The sequence below is a fragment of the Phalangium opilio genome, unplaced genomic scaffold, assembly GCF_054372755.1.
Source record: "Phalangium opilio isolate 3A_F unplaced genomic scaffold, DU_Popi_V2 ptg000073l_1, whole genome shotgun sequence".
In the NCBI taxonomy this organism is placed as follows: Eukaryota; Metazoa; Arthropoda; class Arachnida; order Opiliones; family Phalangiidae; genus Phalangium; species Phalangium opilio.
In genome coordinates this window covers 2940740-2962062 of record NW_028324183.1, presented here as the reverse complement: position 1 = coordinate 2962062, position 21323 = coordinate 2940740, and the positions used below count along the sequence as shown (strand labels likewise).

General features: G+C 36.8%; 1 protein-coding gene across 1 annotated transcript; it reads right to left on the bottom strand.

Moving 5' to 3' along the window:
- Window positions 1-14283: 14283 nt before the first annotated feature.
- On the bottom strand, window positions 14284-14790 carry LOC149659345 (uncharacterized). Its single transcript, XM_089844080.1, has one exon. It carries the CDS (start codon window positions 14788-14790, stop codon window positions 14284-14286), a length of 507 nt encoding a protein of 168 aa, XP_089700206.1.
- Between the last annotated feature and the right edge of the window lie 6533 nt (window positions 14791-21323).

Genomic DNA, 21323 nt, shown 5'->3' with positions numbered 1-21323 from the left:
ACTATAAAGGAGGCAGCCAAAAACATGATATGATATACTGCGATTTCTGTAGTACGTGGTTTCACAACAAATGCTTAAACCTAAGTCAAGTAGCCCCGGGATCATTCTGGATTTGCCCTGTGTGTCTGGAACATTTAATTGAACTAAAAGACCTTCTACCAGAACTGAAAAAAATTGGATCGACGAAACAGAAAAAAGACCAAGTAACCAAAACCCTATCGGACAATGTCTCCACCCTCAGTACTCAAATCACTAACATTACTGAGGACTTACAGCAACATTCTAACACTCTGGAGAAATTATCAGCCCAACTGAAAAAAGACCAATCATCAAACTTAGCTGAAATGACGACAATGAAGGCTAATCTTGAGGCATGTGAAAGTAAAATTCAAGACCTAAGAGAAGTCACCTCCGAAAGCATCAATATGATTGAACAACGCACTCAAGCTTACATAAACAACAATAAAAGCAAGCATGAGGCCATAATCGGTAATCCTGAGAAGAAAAAGAGCTTTGCTGAAGCAGCCACTGGCTTAACCAAGCAACGCCCTACCACAAACTCTCAAAACTTCAAACCCACAGCTCCAAAGCCAAACAAAATCAATATATCAAGGACCCAGGGAAAGTCGTCCCAAAAACCCACGTCCATAAGTAAAACCCCAGCCTGGCAAGTCGTTTCGCAGCCTAGCAAGTCGTTTAAGATTACAGCCGCCAAGTCTGCCGATGTCTACTACATTGGAAATTGCTCAAGCAACACCACCATAGACATCTTGACAGCGTACCTAGAAAGTATGAATATCACTATAATCAATCTCAGGCCCTCGTCAAAAGAGAATAAAGATAATATCAAATACTTCATACTAAATACCACAACAAAGGTGGAACACGTACTCCAACAAGGGACCGTCCATAAACTACGTCACACTTTTATGGGGGGAGGGGGTTTCTAAATTTGTGACGGTCCGTGACAAAGGGGAGGGAGGGGTTCTTCGATGCGTGACGTCACATTTAGCATTGATTTTGTTACGAAGTCAGTAAGAGGCCGATTGGCTCTCTTATGTTATAGAAGAAGAAAGACAACATTCCATAGCTCACCATTACAATAATTTACCAAAATTGTTATTCCATCATCGCTTAAATAGTAGAAAATTTAAGCAATTATATACTATTTACACCTTTATATAGCCAATTTAAATAGCGCATTTAAAAAAAAATAGCGTAAACTCTCTCATGTCTCTCTGTTTATTCGCCCCTATTATTTGTGAGGAAGAATCAAATCCCCCTGCCGATTGAAATGGTTTCGATTCTTTGGCAAATTTTCTAAATCTGAAGCTCGATTAGTCTGTTTTCGGTGACAGTGTCGAAACCTAAAAAGTGTGCCCCTTTAACTAAGCTTTATGGAACTTTTTTGAATCTTATAAAAAGCACATCCAGACATTAAAATTCTAAAGGTCAATCAGAGGGAAAAAGCTTAAAACGGAAGAGAACTTGAATTTTCAGCCGAGCAAAATATTTCTGAGAGGGTGGCATATCACTCAAGAAATTAATCAAATTAAATTTGTAAATTAAGACAAATCATAGTGCGGAGGGGGGGGGTTAAAGAAATGTGAAGTGGTTTTTAGGGGAGGGGTCTGAGAAAAGCGTGATCTGGGGGGACGGGGGGGTCAGAAAATGCTTTTTTTCGCGTGACGTAGTTTATGGACGGTCCCCAAGAAATATGGCCATGTGACGTTTCCTGTGCTAAGCTGGGAAGCGGTATTACTAAAGAAAACAAGGTCTGGGGTACTAATATTGAGAGTGACCTGTTACAAGGTGCAAATGGTACCGTATGCTACTTGTTATCAAACTTCTCTCCTCGCACTGAAATCAGCGATATTCGAGAACACTTAATAGAACTCCAAATACAACCAATCACAGTGCAGATAACCGAGCAGAACCGATTTCTATCAACCTTCAGAATCGAGTGCTCCCGAAAGGCAGAAAGACTCCTGAAAAATAGAAGAAACTGGCCATCTGGAATAAACCTTAGGAAAATAACCCCGAACCTGGCATCAATAGACGCCATAGATCCCGGAGAAGTATGATTGATTGATAAAAAAGTAAAAAAAGGACTTAAAATTGGACACCTCAATATCAGAAGCCTTAAATACAAAATACTAGAAATTGAACACCTGCTAATTACCAATGACATCGACATCCTCGGACTCACTGAGACATGGCTCCATGATGACATCCCTGACCTATTATGCCAGATTATCGGCTACAGACTGTGGCGCCAGGACCGAATCGGGAGAAAAGGGGGTGGAATTTGTATATATTATAAAGATAATTTACCTCTAACTTAACTTCAACCTAACTCGAATACCCCCACCCCCGTGGACTCAGAATTGGAATCAATGTGGATCACAATAAACTATAAGAACTCGACCAGCCTATGCGTTGGGATAGTCTACATACCGCCCCAAAGTAGTGCGCAGAACACCTTTTTGGATCTTTCGAATTGTATTGACTCCATTTACCAACGGGATAACCAAGAGATACTTATACTAATAAACCAATATTACGACTCGACTACCAGAACGAATCCGTGGATGACCCATTAGAAATAGTCAACGCAATGAATAGCTATTATATAAACGTAATTGACAATCTACTCAACATAGAGGACATACGCAGGGCAGACAACCATACTGAACCATCTAACGCAAGCCACGCTAACACTTTCGACAAATTCCACTGCGTGACTGAGACAACAGTTTTCGCCGCTCTGAAAAAAATCCAACCGGACAAGGCAACTGGTACAGATGGTCTGGCCCCCGCCCTGCTAAAAGCATTAGCTGCGATAATATCCGCACCCCTTACAAATATAATCAACCTCTTGTTTGAACTTGGTTCATTCCCCGAGCAGTGGAAAATGGCTAAAGTATCCCCAATCTTTAAGTCTGGTAACGAATTCGAACCAAAGAACTATCGACCCATCTCCGTACTGCCTGCCCTCTCATTAATCACAGAAAAACTAGCCCACAAGGAAATTTACAACCACCTGGAAAGCCAAGCCATACTCTATGACCTCCAATTTGGCTTTAGAGCTAAGCACTCAACAACTCATTGTATCTTCAATATGCTAGAAACAATACTGCAAAAACTTAACAATGGGCTATTTGTTGTATGTGTCTTCCTCGATTTCTCTAAAGCATTTGATACCGTACAACACAAGTAATTATTATACGACCTTCAACGATCAGGACTAAGCGGCTCTGTCCTGGCATGGCTACACTCATATCTACAAGAACGAAAACAAATAGTATACCACAATGGACATACATCGGCAGAACTAACAGTTAAAAATGGAGTTCCCCAGGGCAGTGTGCTCGGACCATTACTTTTCAACGCCTATACTTCACAAATTCACAAGTCCTTAAAACATACTACAGCACTCGAGTACGCTGATGATACCGTAATCCTAGGAGCAGATGCAAACGTTGACCACCTCATAAAGAAGGCTGAAGAGGACATCACAAACTTAAACACCTCACTAATATCAAGAGGGCTTGTCATTAACTTTGACAAAACTAAATACATGATTTTTGCTCCAACAAGAAGCATGAGACTTAGCACAGAACCCATCACCGACATGTACAACACGAAAATATCAAGAACAAGACAATATAAATATCTGGGACTCTGGATAGACGACCAACTGAATTGGGACGAACAAATCACATACGTTATGAAACAAGAGTTCCAAGGAAACCCTTACAATTTTGTCGCGCTTTCTAATGTATTTTAGCAATGTATAATGAACTCCATATTGATATAATAGCAAAGGATAATTATTACAAAAACTATATTAAGGCACTGTATAATTAATGCCTTACTTATATACAGTAACATTGCTAATTAATATTGAAATCGTATAAAGAATATCTCCTCAACAAAATCCGAGATACAACAAACCCCAAAAAATCCTTATTTCTCAGCCTGTTACGGCTACAATGACAGGGAGCCGAACATAAAGAGGTCACACAATAGACACGTGTCCTTGGAATGACCCATATTAGTTTAAAACACGTTTCCGCACAATTTAAATGAGATCATAGTGTTTAGCAGACGGAATAATGAATTTTAAACTTTTTAGGACGGTCTGAGACAAGGACTAGGCAATATCCCCGTCGGCGTTACAGCGTCACTTTCGGCGAAAATGAGCCAAATAACGATGAAACCGAATTAAAAATAACGATGAAACCGAATTAAAAAATTAAACACCGTTAGCGGAATGCAGTGAGCAACAAAAAATGTCGAGTCCGCACGTTTAATTACCGAAATTCAAAGAATAACAGCGAAAACATGAGAGTGGAGGTATTTTAAGTAAGGTCTCAAACACAGTTATAGAAAAGCCCCGTCATGAGTCCCGAGGAACAAACAATAAGAGCTTTTCCAAGACCTATGGCAAAACGCTGCCAGTAGGTAAAACCAAAAGACGGCGATAACACGAAAAATAGTTTAAATCACTGAAAATTAAGTTTGATTACCGTTAACGGAAGGCTTTAGAAGTCGTTATGTGCAAAAATCAAACGAAGCCAACTCGATCACGCGCTCAGCAAAAAAAATCCTTATTTCTCAGCCTGTTACGGCGACTCTGGAGCAATGAGATAGATCTCTATGAGAGAGATAGAGTTACAATTCAAATACTCGCGTATGCTTATTTTATTTAACACGTTTAAAAACTATCTTGACAGCTTGTTACACAGATTATAGCAGCAGACGTTAATAAAAAAGTTCTTAGGGTGGCGCCACCCGTATTTGATAAAGATTCATGCTCGATAAAAGGTGTATTGCGAAACGTCGATCTCGAGATCTCACGTTGTGACTCTAGGTTTCATATATATATTCTATCTCATTGCTCTGGAGTAGTTTAAAGAGAGCGAAGGCGAGACGACGACGAAGGCGGAGCTGACGACGAAAAAATGCGACGACGAAGGCGGAGCTAATTTTCCGTTTTATGTCTCATAAATGGATGTCCGTAATATTTTGTCTCATCATAGATGGCGACAAAATAAAAAGTACGAACAAGACTATGGCTGATAAGACCTCTTCAAACATACCTTGACTCAGACACGCTAAGATTGATATATAATGCATGTATTAGGCCAATATTCGACTACGGTAACATCTTCTACTCGCATACTACCAAAAGAAACCTCAACAAATTACACTCCCCATTCATATCTAGTGCAAAATTGATTACGAAGACTGCTAAATACTCTTCCGCTACACGTGCCGTAGAAAACTCGAAGATAGACTCTCCAAGACAGACGTACCTACAGAATTTATTAGCCTTCATGTACCGCATAAAACATAACCAAGCTCCACCGAGTGTCCTAAACTGGTTCTCTGAACCAGAACACAATCATCGAACCAGAAATACGAATAACTTTTTCGTGGAATCTTTCACAACGAGATTCCGAACCAAAAGTACCAAATTTAATGGAGTCTCGCAATGGAACTCCCTCGATAATAATATGAAATCACTAACGTCAATAACTCTCTTTAAAAACAGAATCAAAGGATACATAAACGAGACTCTATCTTAACCAATGACCATCTTAACTACATACATCATCGAACCAAGGTTGATCGAACTCTAACACCTAGTGATTTTATACCACTTTTATACATTTATATATTCATATATTTACTATTTATTCTCGTTATACTACACAACTTTATTTTTAACTTAAGTCCCTCTAGACAACTTTGTAAACAAGTTTCGACTTAAAGATTGATCCATAATAAAAGTCTATTATTATTATTATTATTATTAGTAAATTAGTAGTAGTTAATAGAATATTATTATAGACTACAATTTCATTACATTTTTTGGCGATGCCGAAATATTTGACTGAGCGTATAATTATTAGCATTCCCGAGTTACATTGTAAAAGTATAACTAAAACTACAGCGGCTACTGGCAAGAATTCATTGACGATATTTTGTATACGGGCACATGGCTTAAGCCTCTGGTACCATCCTAGCACACATTGAGTAAAAGTTCGTCTGCTAACACTGTTAAAATATAAAGAACACCTTCCGTCGTTATTTTTAATTCCGTATAAAATCTACAACAAGGTTTTAGTGAGTAGCCCCTCGATGATTACCCATAATGCCCTTCTATTCTAAAAACGTCCAAGAAAGTCAACAATGAACGAAAGTTTTCAATTGTGAGTAGCCCCTCTACGCTCTAAAATGATTAGACTGCCCTCTAAATAACCAACAATCTCAATCCGTTTTAAAATCACCAATGTGTTAATTAGTGAGTAGCCCCTCCACGTGCTACCTTTAACGGTACTAAGATGACGACACGTAACCTCTATCTCACCCTTTATCTAAATTCCTTAAAAATAACCAATGAAAATCCCCACTGAACGAAAATTATTATTAGTGAATAGCTCCTCGACGCCGTGTAATTTTCTAAAACGTAAGCTCAGGTACGTACGTAGATAATATGAAAGCACCTGTTGCAGATAATATTCCTATTTTTCCACTTGTTCTTGAAAGTATAATATTGCTGGAGTCTTATTAAGAAATCGATTAATCTATAGACGAAACCTTTACTCACAATGTACTAGTGTCCTCTAAGAAAGGTCTCATAGTATACTAAAAATGACATCATGAAAATAATTATAAGGATGTCCTCATTCTCCGCTTGCTATCAATATATTACACCATGATTATGAGTAAATACTAACTGATACTAACCAACTTATTGTGGTATTATATATTTCCAATTAGGCCAAAAAATAGAATCTATAACTTTCACTTTTCGGAGACTTATAGAATAAATTATATACTTATGGCCGAATTGTCAATACCGACTTAATGACGAAACAAACAATTCCAGACACAAGCGTCAGTAAACAAGAAACGAACACGTTTTTGCCATTGTTCTCATTGTCACGTCGATATTTTTAAGGGCAAGTCGGAACAGGCTGATTCCTAAGTGAGACGACGGTTGGTACGTAGGTACGTTTAAAGTTAAATTAAATACTTTGATTATTAACGTGGCATGAATTTTGATCCGCGTCTCCCACATGGAATTACGTCATCAATTCCGGTTTGTGCATTAAAAGGAAATGTTTGCAATAATTTTTCTTAATACGAAAGCACACTATAAAATATTTGTTTGAAAACTTAGCTTAGCTATCTGGACTGGATATTTGAAGTTTCATAGTGTTATGCATTTTTTTTTCAAGTATATACTTCACAAATTACGTTCAATTTTACCAAATCAATACACAGTGTTAAATCATTGATAGCCATAATATCAATTTTCTATAATATTATTTCTACCATTATAAGTACGGTCAGAAGTAATATAAGGCGACTAGAAGTATTGAGTTAACCAAATTCTTCACTTGGCGAAAGTGAATATTCTTGATAACACGCCAACGGTTGGCCCTCTGGTATCGGTTTCTGAGTTTTCCCTCCTAAACGTGAGACGCTCGCGGCGTAGACAGCCGAACTAGATTGAAGCTCAGACCTCCTACCCAGGTAGGTGGTCTGAGATTCAAGCACCCTCGTCCGTGTTCCGCGGCTTTAGGATGAAGGGAAGGAGATAGGAAATTTTTGGAACTAGACCAATTTTTTTCTCTCTAGCGTAAGCGCGATTGAAGCGGCGTAAGATCCTCAAATTTGTTCACTAATGCCAGGATCTATTACCAATGCTAGAGCTCTTTACTTCTAGTCTCATCCTACTTCTGATTTTAGCGATTTTTGACTACCAATATTGACGCCACGTCCCCGTAGCTCCTCCCTCTCAGTGCCACTCTATTCTAAGTATATAAGCATAAGAGGTATCATTGTGGCCCATAACTCCCAAGTTAATTTTTATGAGGATTTTGCGGACGGTCTATCACCCCTCTTAACTCTGAAGCTTTTAATTGGTTGGTTTGGAATACGAGTGTGACGAGTTCCAAGGCGCGTGCAAGGTGCCTGGTGCAACGAGATAGAATATTCGCGAGGTAAAATTCGTATACAGAATGATTAGTCAAGCTCATCTCGCAAAATCTGCAAAGAGACGTTGAGAAAACGTGTACGCAATGATTTTTATTAGCTGTATGCTTACCTGGTATAATAAAGGGTTTCGGCTTGGCTATAAATTGCTCCTAATAGATATATTTACTAGAGCATGGAGAAAGTAAGTAATTGTTTCGAAACTAAAGAAAAAGTACAATTAAAGCTAAGTATTTAATTTGAGAATCATAATGCGTATCCACAATGTACTGTAATAACTTTTCTTCACATGCAATTTACGTATTTCAAACCTAGGGAGGCTAATCTATAAACAGTAGCCAAATCCTTTTGCATTGTGATAAGTTATAAAAAGAAAATAATGAAAGGGTTTCCATATCTAAAATATACCCTTTCAAAAGGGAGACCCCAATATCGAATGCTTGTTATAAGGTTAGGGAGGAACATCCAGTATGTGGATTATAAGACGCTAGATGGAGCTTCAAAGTACCAGTCCATCAAAGCTATTTTTTTCGAAGCCACATGATCCAAAGTCTTTGGATCCATCTAGGGGATGTTTCGTCTTATGAAAACAATATGGGCACACACAATATTAATATATTACCCCCGACTTTTCAACAGGGTCTATTTACTGCCTACATTCCACGCAGCTGTCTGTGTTTTTACGCGTTTGAAAAACCCCATCACGCATAGAGATTGTTGGCAGAGTTACGTACTCCTTGTATATTTACTTTTGGCTTGCATAACCTTAGAAAAAGCGTTACTCTACATGAGCTACGACCGCTTACAAACGAAAGTAATTAAAAGTTTCGTATTTCGGAAAAACTAATTTACGGGTAGCTCCTACGTTGAACCTTACGCAATAAAGGGTGATTTTGTGTTTGGTAATTCTTCAGCCTACCGTTTTCAAAGAAGGGTCTCGAACCGAACGAATTGGCAATCCAGTCAATGACATAATTCAAAAAGCACATTGTTATTTGAAGTTTACCCTGTTACGTTTCGTGCAACACATGTACGCAAAATGTTATATATAAGCAGAAGTATATAATACTTCATGATGTTGCATAACGAATGTATTAAGAGGGTACAGTGTGATCAAACCCTATAATATTAATCAAAAATGTCTTGATTAGAATCAAGACCTAAAAAGTGTCGATAAGACTGAGGTTATCATTTGTCTGAAGGATCAGATATTAATTTTTCTTTTTAATTGAAACTTAAAATGCATGCTTAAGAAAAAACAACGTTCCATTACCGTTTTCCGTTGAAATAAATTATTTTACTGGTAATCAATTTCAAAAATTTACTTACCTCGGCTTTTCGACCACAATTCCATTCCCCGAAAACATTTTATCATTACATTAATTACTTTTGGGAGGGTACGTGTATGGTTTTGCGTTTTAAAAGGTTCCTAAAGACGTTACATCCCCATTCGTGACCAGCACGCTTCGCACTGGAACATTTTAATTATTCTAAAACCGATGGCGCCAAATTCAATAGGGACAGTAAGATTTTTACTCGCGGTTTTGAAAAATGATGTAATATCAAGTGCACTTTAGTCAACCGTCGTATTGTTCTTTCTCAAAGTTCAGGGCATGATCAGTGTTACTGTTCAATTTCTCTCTCGAGTTTCTAACAATGGTTAGAGAATATTTGATATGTCACGGCACAAGGTTATATACATTTGTAAATTCTAAGTAGCACAAAAAGAAAATGAATCCATTTTTTATATTTTGGTTTGAAATAAATAAACTCATGATAGTAGTTATAACGAACAGAAATTCAAGGGAATGGCACCGGTAATGAGCAGCAAAAAGAGAGGAAAGTTTGCTTCAAGTTAGCAGAGGGACATGGTAGTGAAAATAGATATCTAGAATTTTGTTCGTTCAAACCTTAATATATCATGAAATATTCAAGTGAGGAGCGGCACTACCTAGAAAGATTGATTTTGGCAGATAACAGCGAAAAAACTATGTTCTACACACACTGGGACTATGGGAGTTTCAGGGCCGCTGGTCGCACATGATGAAATTTCAACTCCAGTTTACATCAATTCTCCCTGGTCGTGCTAGTAGCACGTTAAGCTATAGGGTTATATAGTCAATGTTACTTTTAAAAGGTTGTTGTCATGGCTAAACAGACCGCTATTACAGTTTTTTATTGTTTTATAGGTTATTTTGACACGTTATCTCCCAAAAGTAATTAATGTAATGATAAAATGTTTTCGGGGAATGGAATAGTGGTCGAAAAGCCGAGATAAGTAAACTTTTGAAATTGATTACCAGTAAAATAATTTATTTCAACGGAAAACGGTAATGGAACGTTTTTTTAAGCATGCATTTAAGTTTCAATTAAAAAGAAAAATTAATATCTGATCCTTCAGACAAGTGATAACCTCAGTCTTATCGATACTTTTTAGGTCTTGATTCTAATCAAGACATTTTTGATTAATATCTGTTCCTTCAGTCTTCATTTTAATTAAGAATGCTAAGAAACTGTTTTACATTTTCAAAATCTGCACTAAGCAGAAGCAATTATAAAGGGGACCATAACCTTAGCTCAATCAGACATTAATTTATAATGATACTTAAAAAACGTAAATCAATAAAAGTTTGTTTTCTTATTGTAATTAACATAATACAATTTTTTACAATCATTTATTGAAACGCGAGGTGCCCCCCTAAAAATTCCAGAAATAGGACCAAATTGACATTTATACAAAATTTATAAAAATGCTGATTTATGTCCGTTTAACATTTAGCTCAAAATTGTCATAAGCCCAATATGAAATTCGTATATCCTTAAAACTTCACAAAGACGATCCGAGATTGTCAATTTCAAACTTTTTGTAGCATAAACTAACGTCTGTTTGATATTAAGCTTAAAACCTTAAACAAAATATAGTCAGGGTTACCCTAAAAGTTCACAAAGATGATCCAAGATTGATCATACGCCTAAAAAGTGCCATCTTGAAAATATGTAGACGGGGAAAAGACAGCGTGATCGAGTGGGCTATGCTAGTGGTTGGAAGTCGCGTGGGTTGGGACAGGGATAAGGGAGTAGAGATAGATTGGAAAGGATGATGGGCGACCTGCGGCACCGTATCTCTCCCAATGTACCTCGCGCACGCCCCTACCCTTCGGTAGGTGAATGCTAAGTGCTGCCGCGTAGCGCCATTTTATTTGTATGAGAACTAGCTTCTAATTTGAAGATAGAGGGAGCGCCTTTTACAATTTCGTCCAGTACGACCCTACCTAACCGCTGAGGATGCTGGGAGGACTATGGTGCCGTAGGTTGGGGTACACAGGCAACGCTAGAGGTATGGGGGTTTCCACTCCAATCCTCTCTCCTTCAAGATTGGGACTCCAGGCATAGCCAACTCCATCATTCACTCGACAACGCAAAGCAGCTCGCACCAGCGTGGGAAATAAGGCGGTGACAACAGGCAAATGACCAGTTTAAAAATTGCCTGGTCCAGTTCAAAAATTAAATCGGAGGGGGGGTCAGTGGTCCACGAGACTACTAAGAAAGTTCAAGGGTAACCAGACTCCACACATTAAAATTCTAATATTTTAATTATCCACTTCTATCAGAGATGGTCCCGACTCGGACACATTTTAAACTATTTCAGTTTTCAATGTACATTGAACTTTTGTAAAATATTTAAATGTTACATAAAATTAAGAGGATATACAGTCACAGATACATATATTGCACGTCGCGCTAAAGAATGGTCTAAGATGCGTTCGAAAATATATGCAACTTTGGTTCTGTTCTATCAGAGGCGGTCCCGACTCGGACACATTCTCAACTATTTCAGTTTTCAATAAACATTGAACATTTGGAAAATATTTGAATGTTATATATATTTAAGAGGGTATGCAATTGACACGTCGCACTCAAGAATGATACAAGAAGCCCTTGAAAATCTATGCAACTTTGGTTTTGTTCTATCAGACGTGGTCCCGACTCGGACACATTCTCAACTCTTTCAGTTTTCGTTAAACATTGAACTTTTGGAAAATATTTGAATGTTATATAAAATTAAGAGGGTATGCAATTGACACGTCGCACTCTAGAATGGTACAAGAAGCCTTCGAAAATCTATGCAACTCTAGTTTTGTTCTATCAGAGGTGGTCCCGACTCGGACACATTTTAAACTATTTCAGTTTTCAATGTACATTGAACTTTTGCATAATATTTAAATGCTACAAAAAATAAGAGGATATGCAATATTGCACGTCGCACTCAAGAATGATGCAAGAAGCCTTCGAAATTCTATGCAACTCTAGTTTTGTTCTATCAGAGGTGGTCCCGACTCGGACACATTTTAAACTATTTCAGTTTTCAATGTACATTGAACTTTTGCAAAATATTTAAATGTTACAAAAAATAAGAGGATATGCAATATTGCACGTCGCACTCAAGAATGGTGCAAGAAGCCTTCGAAATTCTATGCAACTCTAGTTTTGTTCCATCAGAGGCGGTCCCGACTCGGACACATTCTCAACTCTTTCAGTTTTCAATAAACATTGAACGTTTGGAAAATATTTGAATGTTATATAACATTAAGAGGGTATGCAATTGACACGTCGCACTCAAGAATGGTACAAGAAGCCCTTGAAAATCTATGCAACTTTGGTTTTGTTCTATCAGACGTGGTCCCGACTCGGACACATTCTCAACTCTTTCAGTTTTCGTTAAACATTGAACTTTTGGAAAATATTTGAATGTTATATAAAATTAAGAGGGTATGCAATTGACACGTCGCACTCAAGAATGGTACAAGAAGCCTTCGAAAATCTATGCAACTCTAGTTTTGTTCTATCAGAGGTGGTCCCGACTCGGACACATTTTAAACTATTTCAGTTTTCAATGTACATTGAACTTTTGCATAATATTTAAATGTTACAAAAAATAAGAGGATATGCAATATTGCACGTCGCACTCAAGAATGGTGCAAGAAGCCTTCGAAATTCTATGCAACTCTAGTTTTGTTCTATCAGAGGTGGTCCCGACTCGGACACATTTTAAACTATTTCAGTTTTCAATGTACATTGAACTTTTGCAAAATATTTAAATGTTACAAAAAATAAGAGGATATGCAATATTGCACGTCGCACTCAAGAATGGTGCAAGAAGCCTTCGAAATTCTATGCAACTCTAGTTTTGTTCCATCAGAGGCGGTCCCGACTCGGACACATTCTCAACTCTTTCAGTTTTCAATAAACATTGAACGTTTGGAAAATATTTGAATGTTATATAACATTAAGAGGGTATGCAATTGACACGTCGCACTCAAGAATGGCGCAAGAAGCCCTTGAAAATCTATGCAACTTTGGTTTTGTTCTATCAGACGTGGTCCCGACTCGGACACATTCTCAACTCTTTCAGTTTTCGTTAAACATTGAACTTTTGGAAAATATTTGAATGTTATATATAATTAAGAGGGTATGCAATTGACACGTCGCACTCAAGAATGGTATAAGAAGCCTTCGAAAATCTATGCAACTCTAGTTTTGTTCTATCAGAGGTGGTCCCGACTCGGACACATTTTAAACTATTTCAGTTTTCAATGTACATTGAACTTTTGCATAATATTTAAATGTTACAAAAAAATAAGAGGATATGCAATATTGCACGTCGCACTCAAGAATGGTGCAAGAAGCCTTCGAAATTCTATGCAACTCTAGTTTTGTTCTATCAGAGGTGGTCCCGACTCGGACACATTTTAAACTATTTCAGTTTTCAATGTACATTGAACTTTTGCATAATATTTAAATGCTACAAAAAATAAGAGGATATGCAATATTGCACGTCGCACTCAAGAATGGTGCAAGAAGCCTTCGAAATTCTATGCAACTCTAGTTTTGTTCTATTAGAGCTTGAGTGGTCACTCTTGCCGTGTGGATCGGAGCTCGGTCGTGCATAAAGATGAAGTTCCCGTCTGGGAACCTTTCCAATATGCTAGGAAAGCAATCGTTCTCCAGGAGTTGGACATATCGTTGGGCATTTTTCCGTCCTTCGATAATAACCAAACACCCGGAATTCGTTGCCGATAGCCAGCCCCATACGTTGATTGAGAAACGGCCGCTGCGTTGGACCTCGGCGATGTAAGGCTCATTGTAGCCCGTGCAGGCAGGTCTCCTCACCCATATTTTTATAACATTAAAGAAATTTAAATATTTGAATACTCAAGTTCACTGATAATTATATTAATAAACTTTGTTGATCTTATTCTGTCATTCATCTCATTGCTTCCTCTCAATAAACGAAATTACCTGCCCATTATTTCCGACGACAAAACTTTTCTCGTCCGTGAAAACTACTCTTTCCCACTGCTCTAGTGTCCAATTTAAATGTAAACGAGAAAATTCCAGCCTCCCTCGTCGGTTCATGGCGCTCAACTTTTCTTTAGGACATGCGATCCTTCCATGAAGGCCTTGACTTGCCAAGGCTCTTCGTACGGTCCACACACTTGTCTGCAGCTCAAGTTCCGTTCTAACAAGCCGCGCTGTTAGAAATGGCTGTGCCCTGCTTGACCTTCCAATTAGTCGAACTTCTCTATTGGTTAAAGCCCTTGGTCGTCCTCCTCTTTGCCTATCAGCTCCACCGTTAAACTCGTTATTTCTGTCACGGTCAATCCAAGTAGCCACTGTCGTAGGTGAAACATTTAACTGCCGAGCGATTTCGCGATTACGAAAACCTTGCTCATGAAGTTCAACAATTTGACGACGAATTAATACTCTATCAGCCATTTTAATTGTTCGGAGAATATGAAAATTAAGTGATAAAAAAGAGTGGTTTGCGGTCTCTTTTATATAGTAACCTTGGAATAGGTGAAAATATTTTTTCGTCGAGTGGAAGGTAAAAATTAGTTTTTGGTTGAAAATAGACATTCTTAAAAACTTAATTTAACGATGGAGGTGATAGGCAAAGAATAGGACGAACAAAGATTGGACCTACCGACAAGTTTTTTAACCGTGAGAAACTTCAAATAAGTTTAAAACCGTAAGATGAACTTTGGTGAGACAGGGTCTTTTTGAACGCTTCGCCTGGCACTTAAGAAACGTGAAGTTTCTTTCCTCTAAAAGTCTAAAGAGGCTTCAATTTGGAACAGAGCAGGGTTGTTGATTTTTTTGATTTTTTTCAAAAAAATCAAAAAAAATCGATTTTTTTATTTAAATCGGATTTTTTTTATTTAGATCGGATTTGTTGATTAAAATCGGATTTTTTTTTATTTTAATTGATTTATTTGATTTTTATATAACTACTAGATAGTAAATTACCAACATGAAAAGTCTTGAGTCAAAATTAACCCCATGCAAAATAATCATGTCATTTAAGCAGCTATTGGATATTGTTCCTATTCAAATGCTTGTATATAAAGACTAGCTTGACCGCTATTTCATTTCTTAGCCTATCCAGCAAGACAAACTGAAGTTCTGGGAAAAACTTAAACTGAAATATAACAACACTATGATTGTTTTTAATTATAGGTCTTTTCTAGTTAAATTTCTTCTCGAGTTTCTTAACCTACTTCTTGGAATCTTAGAAAACATTTTTAAAAACAAATGTATATTCTTGATTTTAATCAAATGATTTTTTTAAAAAAATCGCTTGATTTAAATCAAACAACCCTGGAACAGAGCACACAAATTAGACACTCGAGCAGTTAGAATGTGTAGTCTTTACGAATGATAAACGTTTCGTCGTCGGACACGATGGACAGGTAATTTTTTGGAGGATGGATGTGCACCAATTTATGCCCATCCACTCGAGCACTCGAAAGGCTTAATGTGGTTTAGTAGGGTAAAAGTCTTAAACGGAAGTTAAAGAATGCCATTTTTTAACACTCAAATAATAGAATTTATATGTTGCCTTTCATAATTTCTCTATTAGGTGATGAAATGATCTTCAAAAAGCTACGATATCAAATTATGAATGGTTTTAGCATTTTTCAAATATTATAATTTTTATTAAGCGCTATTATTGCTATTTTAGAGGAAACCTTTTCGTATGTAAATGTTGTAATAATATTGTAAAATATAATGTTTACCAAAAGTTCTACCGCTAAAAATGTTAAAAATCAATTTCTATTTATGTAAAAAGGCGGATCTCAGTCTCTTTTTCTTTCCAAGGGTTTTTATCCTACTTCCGGGTGTCATAGGAGCATGGATAAAGAATTCGCGTGAGGAAATTTGTTTTCACGCTATAGGATAGGCAACTCCCCTATTTCTGACGACAGCTTATTCTGTATAATCTGATTCAGCTTGGGTTGTCAGCACGCGCAAAGTTGGGTCTCTATGTAACGTAGCTTTGTTCGTGATGACAAGAGACGAAGAAAATAATGATTCTCTGGATTTAAAATATCCGCGAGTTTTAGCTCAAATGTATGGGCGGAAATTCTAGTAGGCTTCGAAAAAAGTTGAAGTGCCTCGACTGTCGAGTGTCGACTTCATAGTCGAGCCAGTGACTTTTAAAATTTCAAGTAATACTAATTTAGACTATTACAGAAGGATGTTAGAGTAAGTATTATAAATATTTACTACGTTTCTAAATCTTTCGGGAATCTCAAAAAATAATTTTCGCTATTTTTAATAGCACAACGTTCCTTGATAAGGTTTGAAGGACCCACCAATTGATTACATACGACTATGCACGTATTTGAAACTAAAGCCTACAGGTCCGTGCATTTGAGATAAAAATCTCGCGGACATTTATAATCCTTTTTTTCTTCGTCTCTTGTCAGCACGCACAAAGCTACATAACATAGAGACCTAGCTTTGCGCGTGCTAACAACCGAAGCTGAAAATAGAGTATATACAGAATAAGCTGCTGTCGGAGATAGGGGAGTTGCCTACCCTATAGCGTGAAAACAAATTTCCTCGCGCGCATTCTTTATCCAAAACAGAAGGTTGAAATTTGGCAAAGAGTTTCCTGAGACCCCGTGAATGGTATGAGTCATTCTAAAACTCCCACAAGTGTTCTTTCAGTGGTTGAACTTATTTTTTCCCTTGAAATGAATGAAAGTCAACGAATTAATTAGAAATAGTCCAACGCCTGATCTATTGCACTACCGGATTGCTGAAGTGTTTCGGATTATATTGATATAGTATTTTTTCTATGATGGGGATAATTATCGGGGGATTTTTCACTTTTCTCGGATAGGGTTAACAACCGAGGATTTTGTCTGGGGATGGCGGATTTTGTACAATTTCAGTAATGGGAGACTAAGCCTGGGGTTCTTTGTCTTGGAAGTGTTTAGTCCGTATACCCGTGTGAATCGATATAACCTAAAAGCAATTTTTCAGTTCTAATATGTAAATCGAGATATTGAACAGGGTTTGAACACACTCCTGCTGTTTATACGTCAATCAATCCTGTATCGCGTTTTTTGCATAAGTTAATAAACCGTCGTAAGTATACTAATACAGAAATTAGTACTGGAAGACCAATAAATCAAACCCATGTTCTACAATGCCCTCTATACCATTTGTTACTCAAATTTCAAAGGCACCACTAATCTAAGACATCGAGTTTTTTTACATTGGGAATGTCAATTTAAATCTTAACCACGTCTAGGAAAGGTCAGACACTTTTAGGCTTAACATCTATAAAACCATTCGTTATAATTTGAAAATATTCATGATACATTTTTTCTCTATATATTCATGATGCATTTTTTCTCAATATATTCATGGAGAATTTTTTTTCAAATATTCTAGATGGATTTTTCTAAATATTCATGATAGATTTTTTCTTAGTTATCATGATAGATTTTTTCTTAGTTATCATGATAGATTTTTTCTTAGTTATCATGATAGATTTTTTCTTAGTTATCATGATTGATTTTTCTAAATTTCCATGATTAATTTTTCTAATTTTTCATGATTAAATTCTTGAAAATATTCATGATGAGAGTCTTAAAAATGTTCATGATCAAATTTTCAAAAATATTCATGATTAAATTTTTGCAAACATTCATGATAAAATTCCTGGATATTTTCATTAGTGAATAAACGTAAATCGTAACATCATCTCCAACGTAGGCAGGCACTTGTTTACCGTGATTATACACTTTGGCGTGGCTGATGAATTAAGTGATTGCCATGCTGCAAGCTTAAAAAACAAGGCAGCCTACCTACTCGGAAATAAAATACAAAAGGTATTTATTTCTCGTTTCATGGAGCCCAGCCCCTATTATTATTATTATTATTATTATTATGTTGATGACTGTGTAATTTCCAGTGAACTACTTATATAGTTTTTTATATACACATTAAAAATCCATTTCATTCATTGTTTGAAGACTAATTTTTTAAATACAACGTTCTCTAATTAACCTTAGATTTAACAAAAAATATATGGCATTCTAAAAGTTAAAGAGATAGTTGTCTAATTTCAAAAGAGGTGGAAAAATTAAACTTCCAGACAAAAGGAGAAGTATTCGAATATCTATTTTTTCATGTCATTAGGACAAGTGAGTCTTTTTAATTTAAATAATATAATAATTCGAACCATTATCTACGGAGATTACCATCCATTTCAAAATGAGAATTAATATTCGCATCCTTCTTCAAGAATTTGTCATTGTTACATTCTTCTCTAATTCATGTCATCGTGAATCTTCATTCCCGATTCTCCGCTACATTTCCATGGTAGACACGTCACCTATTCTGCAAACTGGAGTTCTGCCACGATATTTATTCTCGAAGCACTCAAAACATTTCTTAACAAAATCCAAACCAAACATTTTTATACCGAAAAGACACCCAATCATTATTTACCGAAAAGACACAAAAACATTAATCGTCGAAAACCCACCCACCCGTAAGCTAATCAAAATATTTTTTCTTTAAGAACTTAAAACATTTACTACAGAAAAGCCACAGAAGAATTCAACCCAAAACGCAAACTTCGCGCATTATAGAATATTTGCAAAATTTTTAATCCTTCCACTTTAGCAATCACAACTTGCTTATTATTCCACATTCACAGACTTAACACTACCCTGCACACAAATCCAAAATTTCTACTTTCCAAAGCGCCATCCAAAACTTTTATTTCTAAGTTGGAACCCTATTGTCCTTTTAAAATCGAGACACTATTGGAAATTAACTAATAAATCGCCACATTACTGAACGTAATTCTTAAAACATCTCTATAATTTCAGAGTAAAACTATGCTATGGCTTGAAGATCCTGTTTTTCTGATCGTAATGTTTTACTACTGAGCTAAGTTGATATAGAACAAATAAATAATCGTTAGGCTTATTTGCCAATGTTTTGATCGTCATGTTTTTTGTCATAATTTTTGATTGTCTGAACCGATTTACAATTTGAAAACAGTTTCGGATTCTACGTGACAAGACGCGTGCAACGATAGCATTGATGATCCATTTGAAGCATTATTTCGTAACGTCATTATCGGGGGGCTTTACTATTTCCGCTTTGGCTAACGCCCTATTAGTGCCATAGTGTCATTTTTAACTTTGAAATAATCTTGAGAAGTCAACCTATTTAGAAAGTCCTTTTTTGTTTCTCTAGCTCAAATAGAAAAAAAATGGCAGCCAAATGAAAATGTCCAGAAACTTATGTCCGGGACTGTACATCTACGATGAGGCTCTTAGTTTGACCTGCCCTGTTGTCATTCTCGAAGTAGTAGTGTCAAGAGTAGAGCCTTTTGCAGTATGAAATTATTCGTTCGTGATTGAAGGGAAAGCGAAAGGGAGAGAATTGTGGAGAAGGTGATATTTTTCGTTAGTCTACTTAAAAGGAAGGGAATTATGAAAGTAAGGTTAAGCTATATACTCTCCCTTTAAAATTCCCCTCACCCGTCGTCAATACGGATTTTACGATTTCAATCACGCTCCCTATCCCCTATTTCAACATTCAAAGAAATCGAAGGAAATTTTGAAAGCAAAAGCTGACGTTATTTATAGAATGGTCTTAAGGTACCGGGATATTAAAATTATTTGGTGTTTTAATGAATTCTTTCTCTTTCAAACGCTTCTGGCCATAAGTTCATGTTGGAAATTTATAAGATGCGAAAATTATGCGTCGTAAACTAAAACTTAAACTCGTGTATTAATCGAGCGTTAAGTACGTAATCATTTTAGCACTATTAAAGGTAACTCGATCATCGAGGGGGTAATCACTAAAACTTTTAGTTCTTCTATTAAAGGTTACTAGTGTGTGATCATTTTAGCATTGTTAAAGTTAACGCCTCGTTTTTAGACTGGTCTTACGGGTAATCATTTTAGCAATGTTAAGGGCTACTCACTCAAATTTTCTCTTTATGTCGCACTATTGTAATTATAATATAAATAAATTTATTGAAATAACCATTACCAGAAGTGGTATGATACTAGAAGTATTGAGCTAACCAAATTCTTCACTCGGCATTAGTGAAAAGACTTGATAAAACACAAACGGTTGGCCCTCTAGTGGCGGTTTCAGAATTTTCCCTCCAAAACGTGAGACGCTCGCGGTGGTAGACGGCCGAACTAGATTCAAGGAGCCGGGTCCGTGTTCTGCGGCTTTAGGTTGAGGGGAAGGGGGTGGGAAATGTTTTTGGAACTCGACCAATTTTTCTCTCTCTAGTTTTAGCGCGTGGGAAGCGGCATAAAATCCTCAAATTTGTTCACTAGTGCCAGGATCTATTACCAATGCTAGAGCCCTTCACTTCTAGTCTCATACCACTTCTGCCATTACGGGTAATAATTTTAGCACAGTTTAAAGTTGCGCATCGAATGTCTATTTACATAAATTTTTTGTACGCCTGTTAAGTACGGTGGGATGTGGCTAGTATTACTCTTCCATACCCTACATGTAAAGATGGTCGTTTTCTAGCCCTTTTAGCCACACCCCATCGTATACGATGTGTCTATTAGTTATTTGACTTGTACTCTCTCTACAGTCGTTCATAAAGTTACTACTTTTAATTAGGTTTACTTGAAGTTAGTACTTTCTCTAACTAGATATACAGACTAAATACCCCCAAGACACCCATTTTTGAAAACGTACAAAATCCCCTCTCTCTCAAGACAAAATCCCCCGCTCATTTTCCCTCCATCGAAGGAAAGAGTACAAAAACCACAGACACAGAAAAATAACAAGACGACCCAAGGGCTCGTAATAGCAGCCACATCGCACCCTACTTAACAGGCGTACGAAAAATTTATGTGAATAGCCCCTCTATGCGCTACTTTTAACTGTGCTAAAATTAATACCCGCAATCCTTACTTCAATAAATTTATTTACTTTATAATTGTAATAGTGCGTCACAA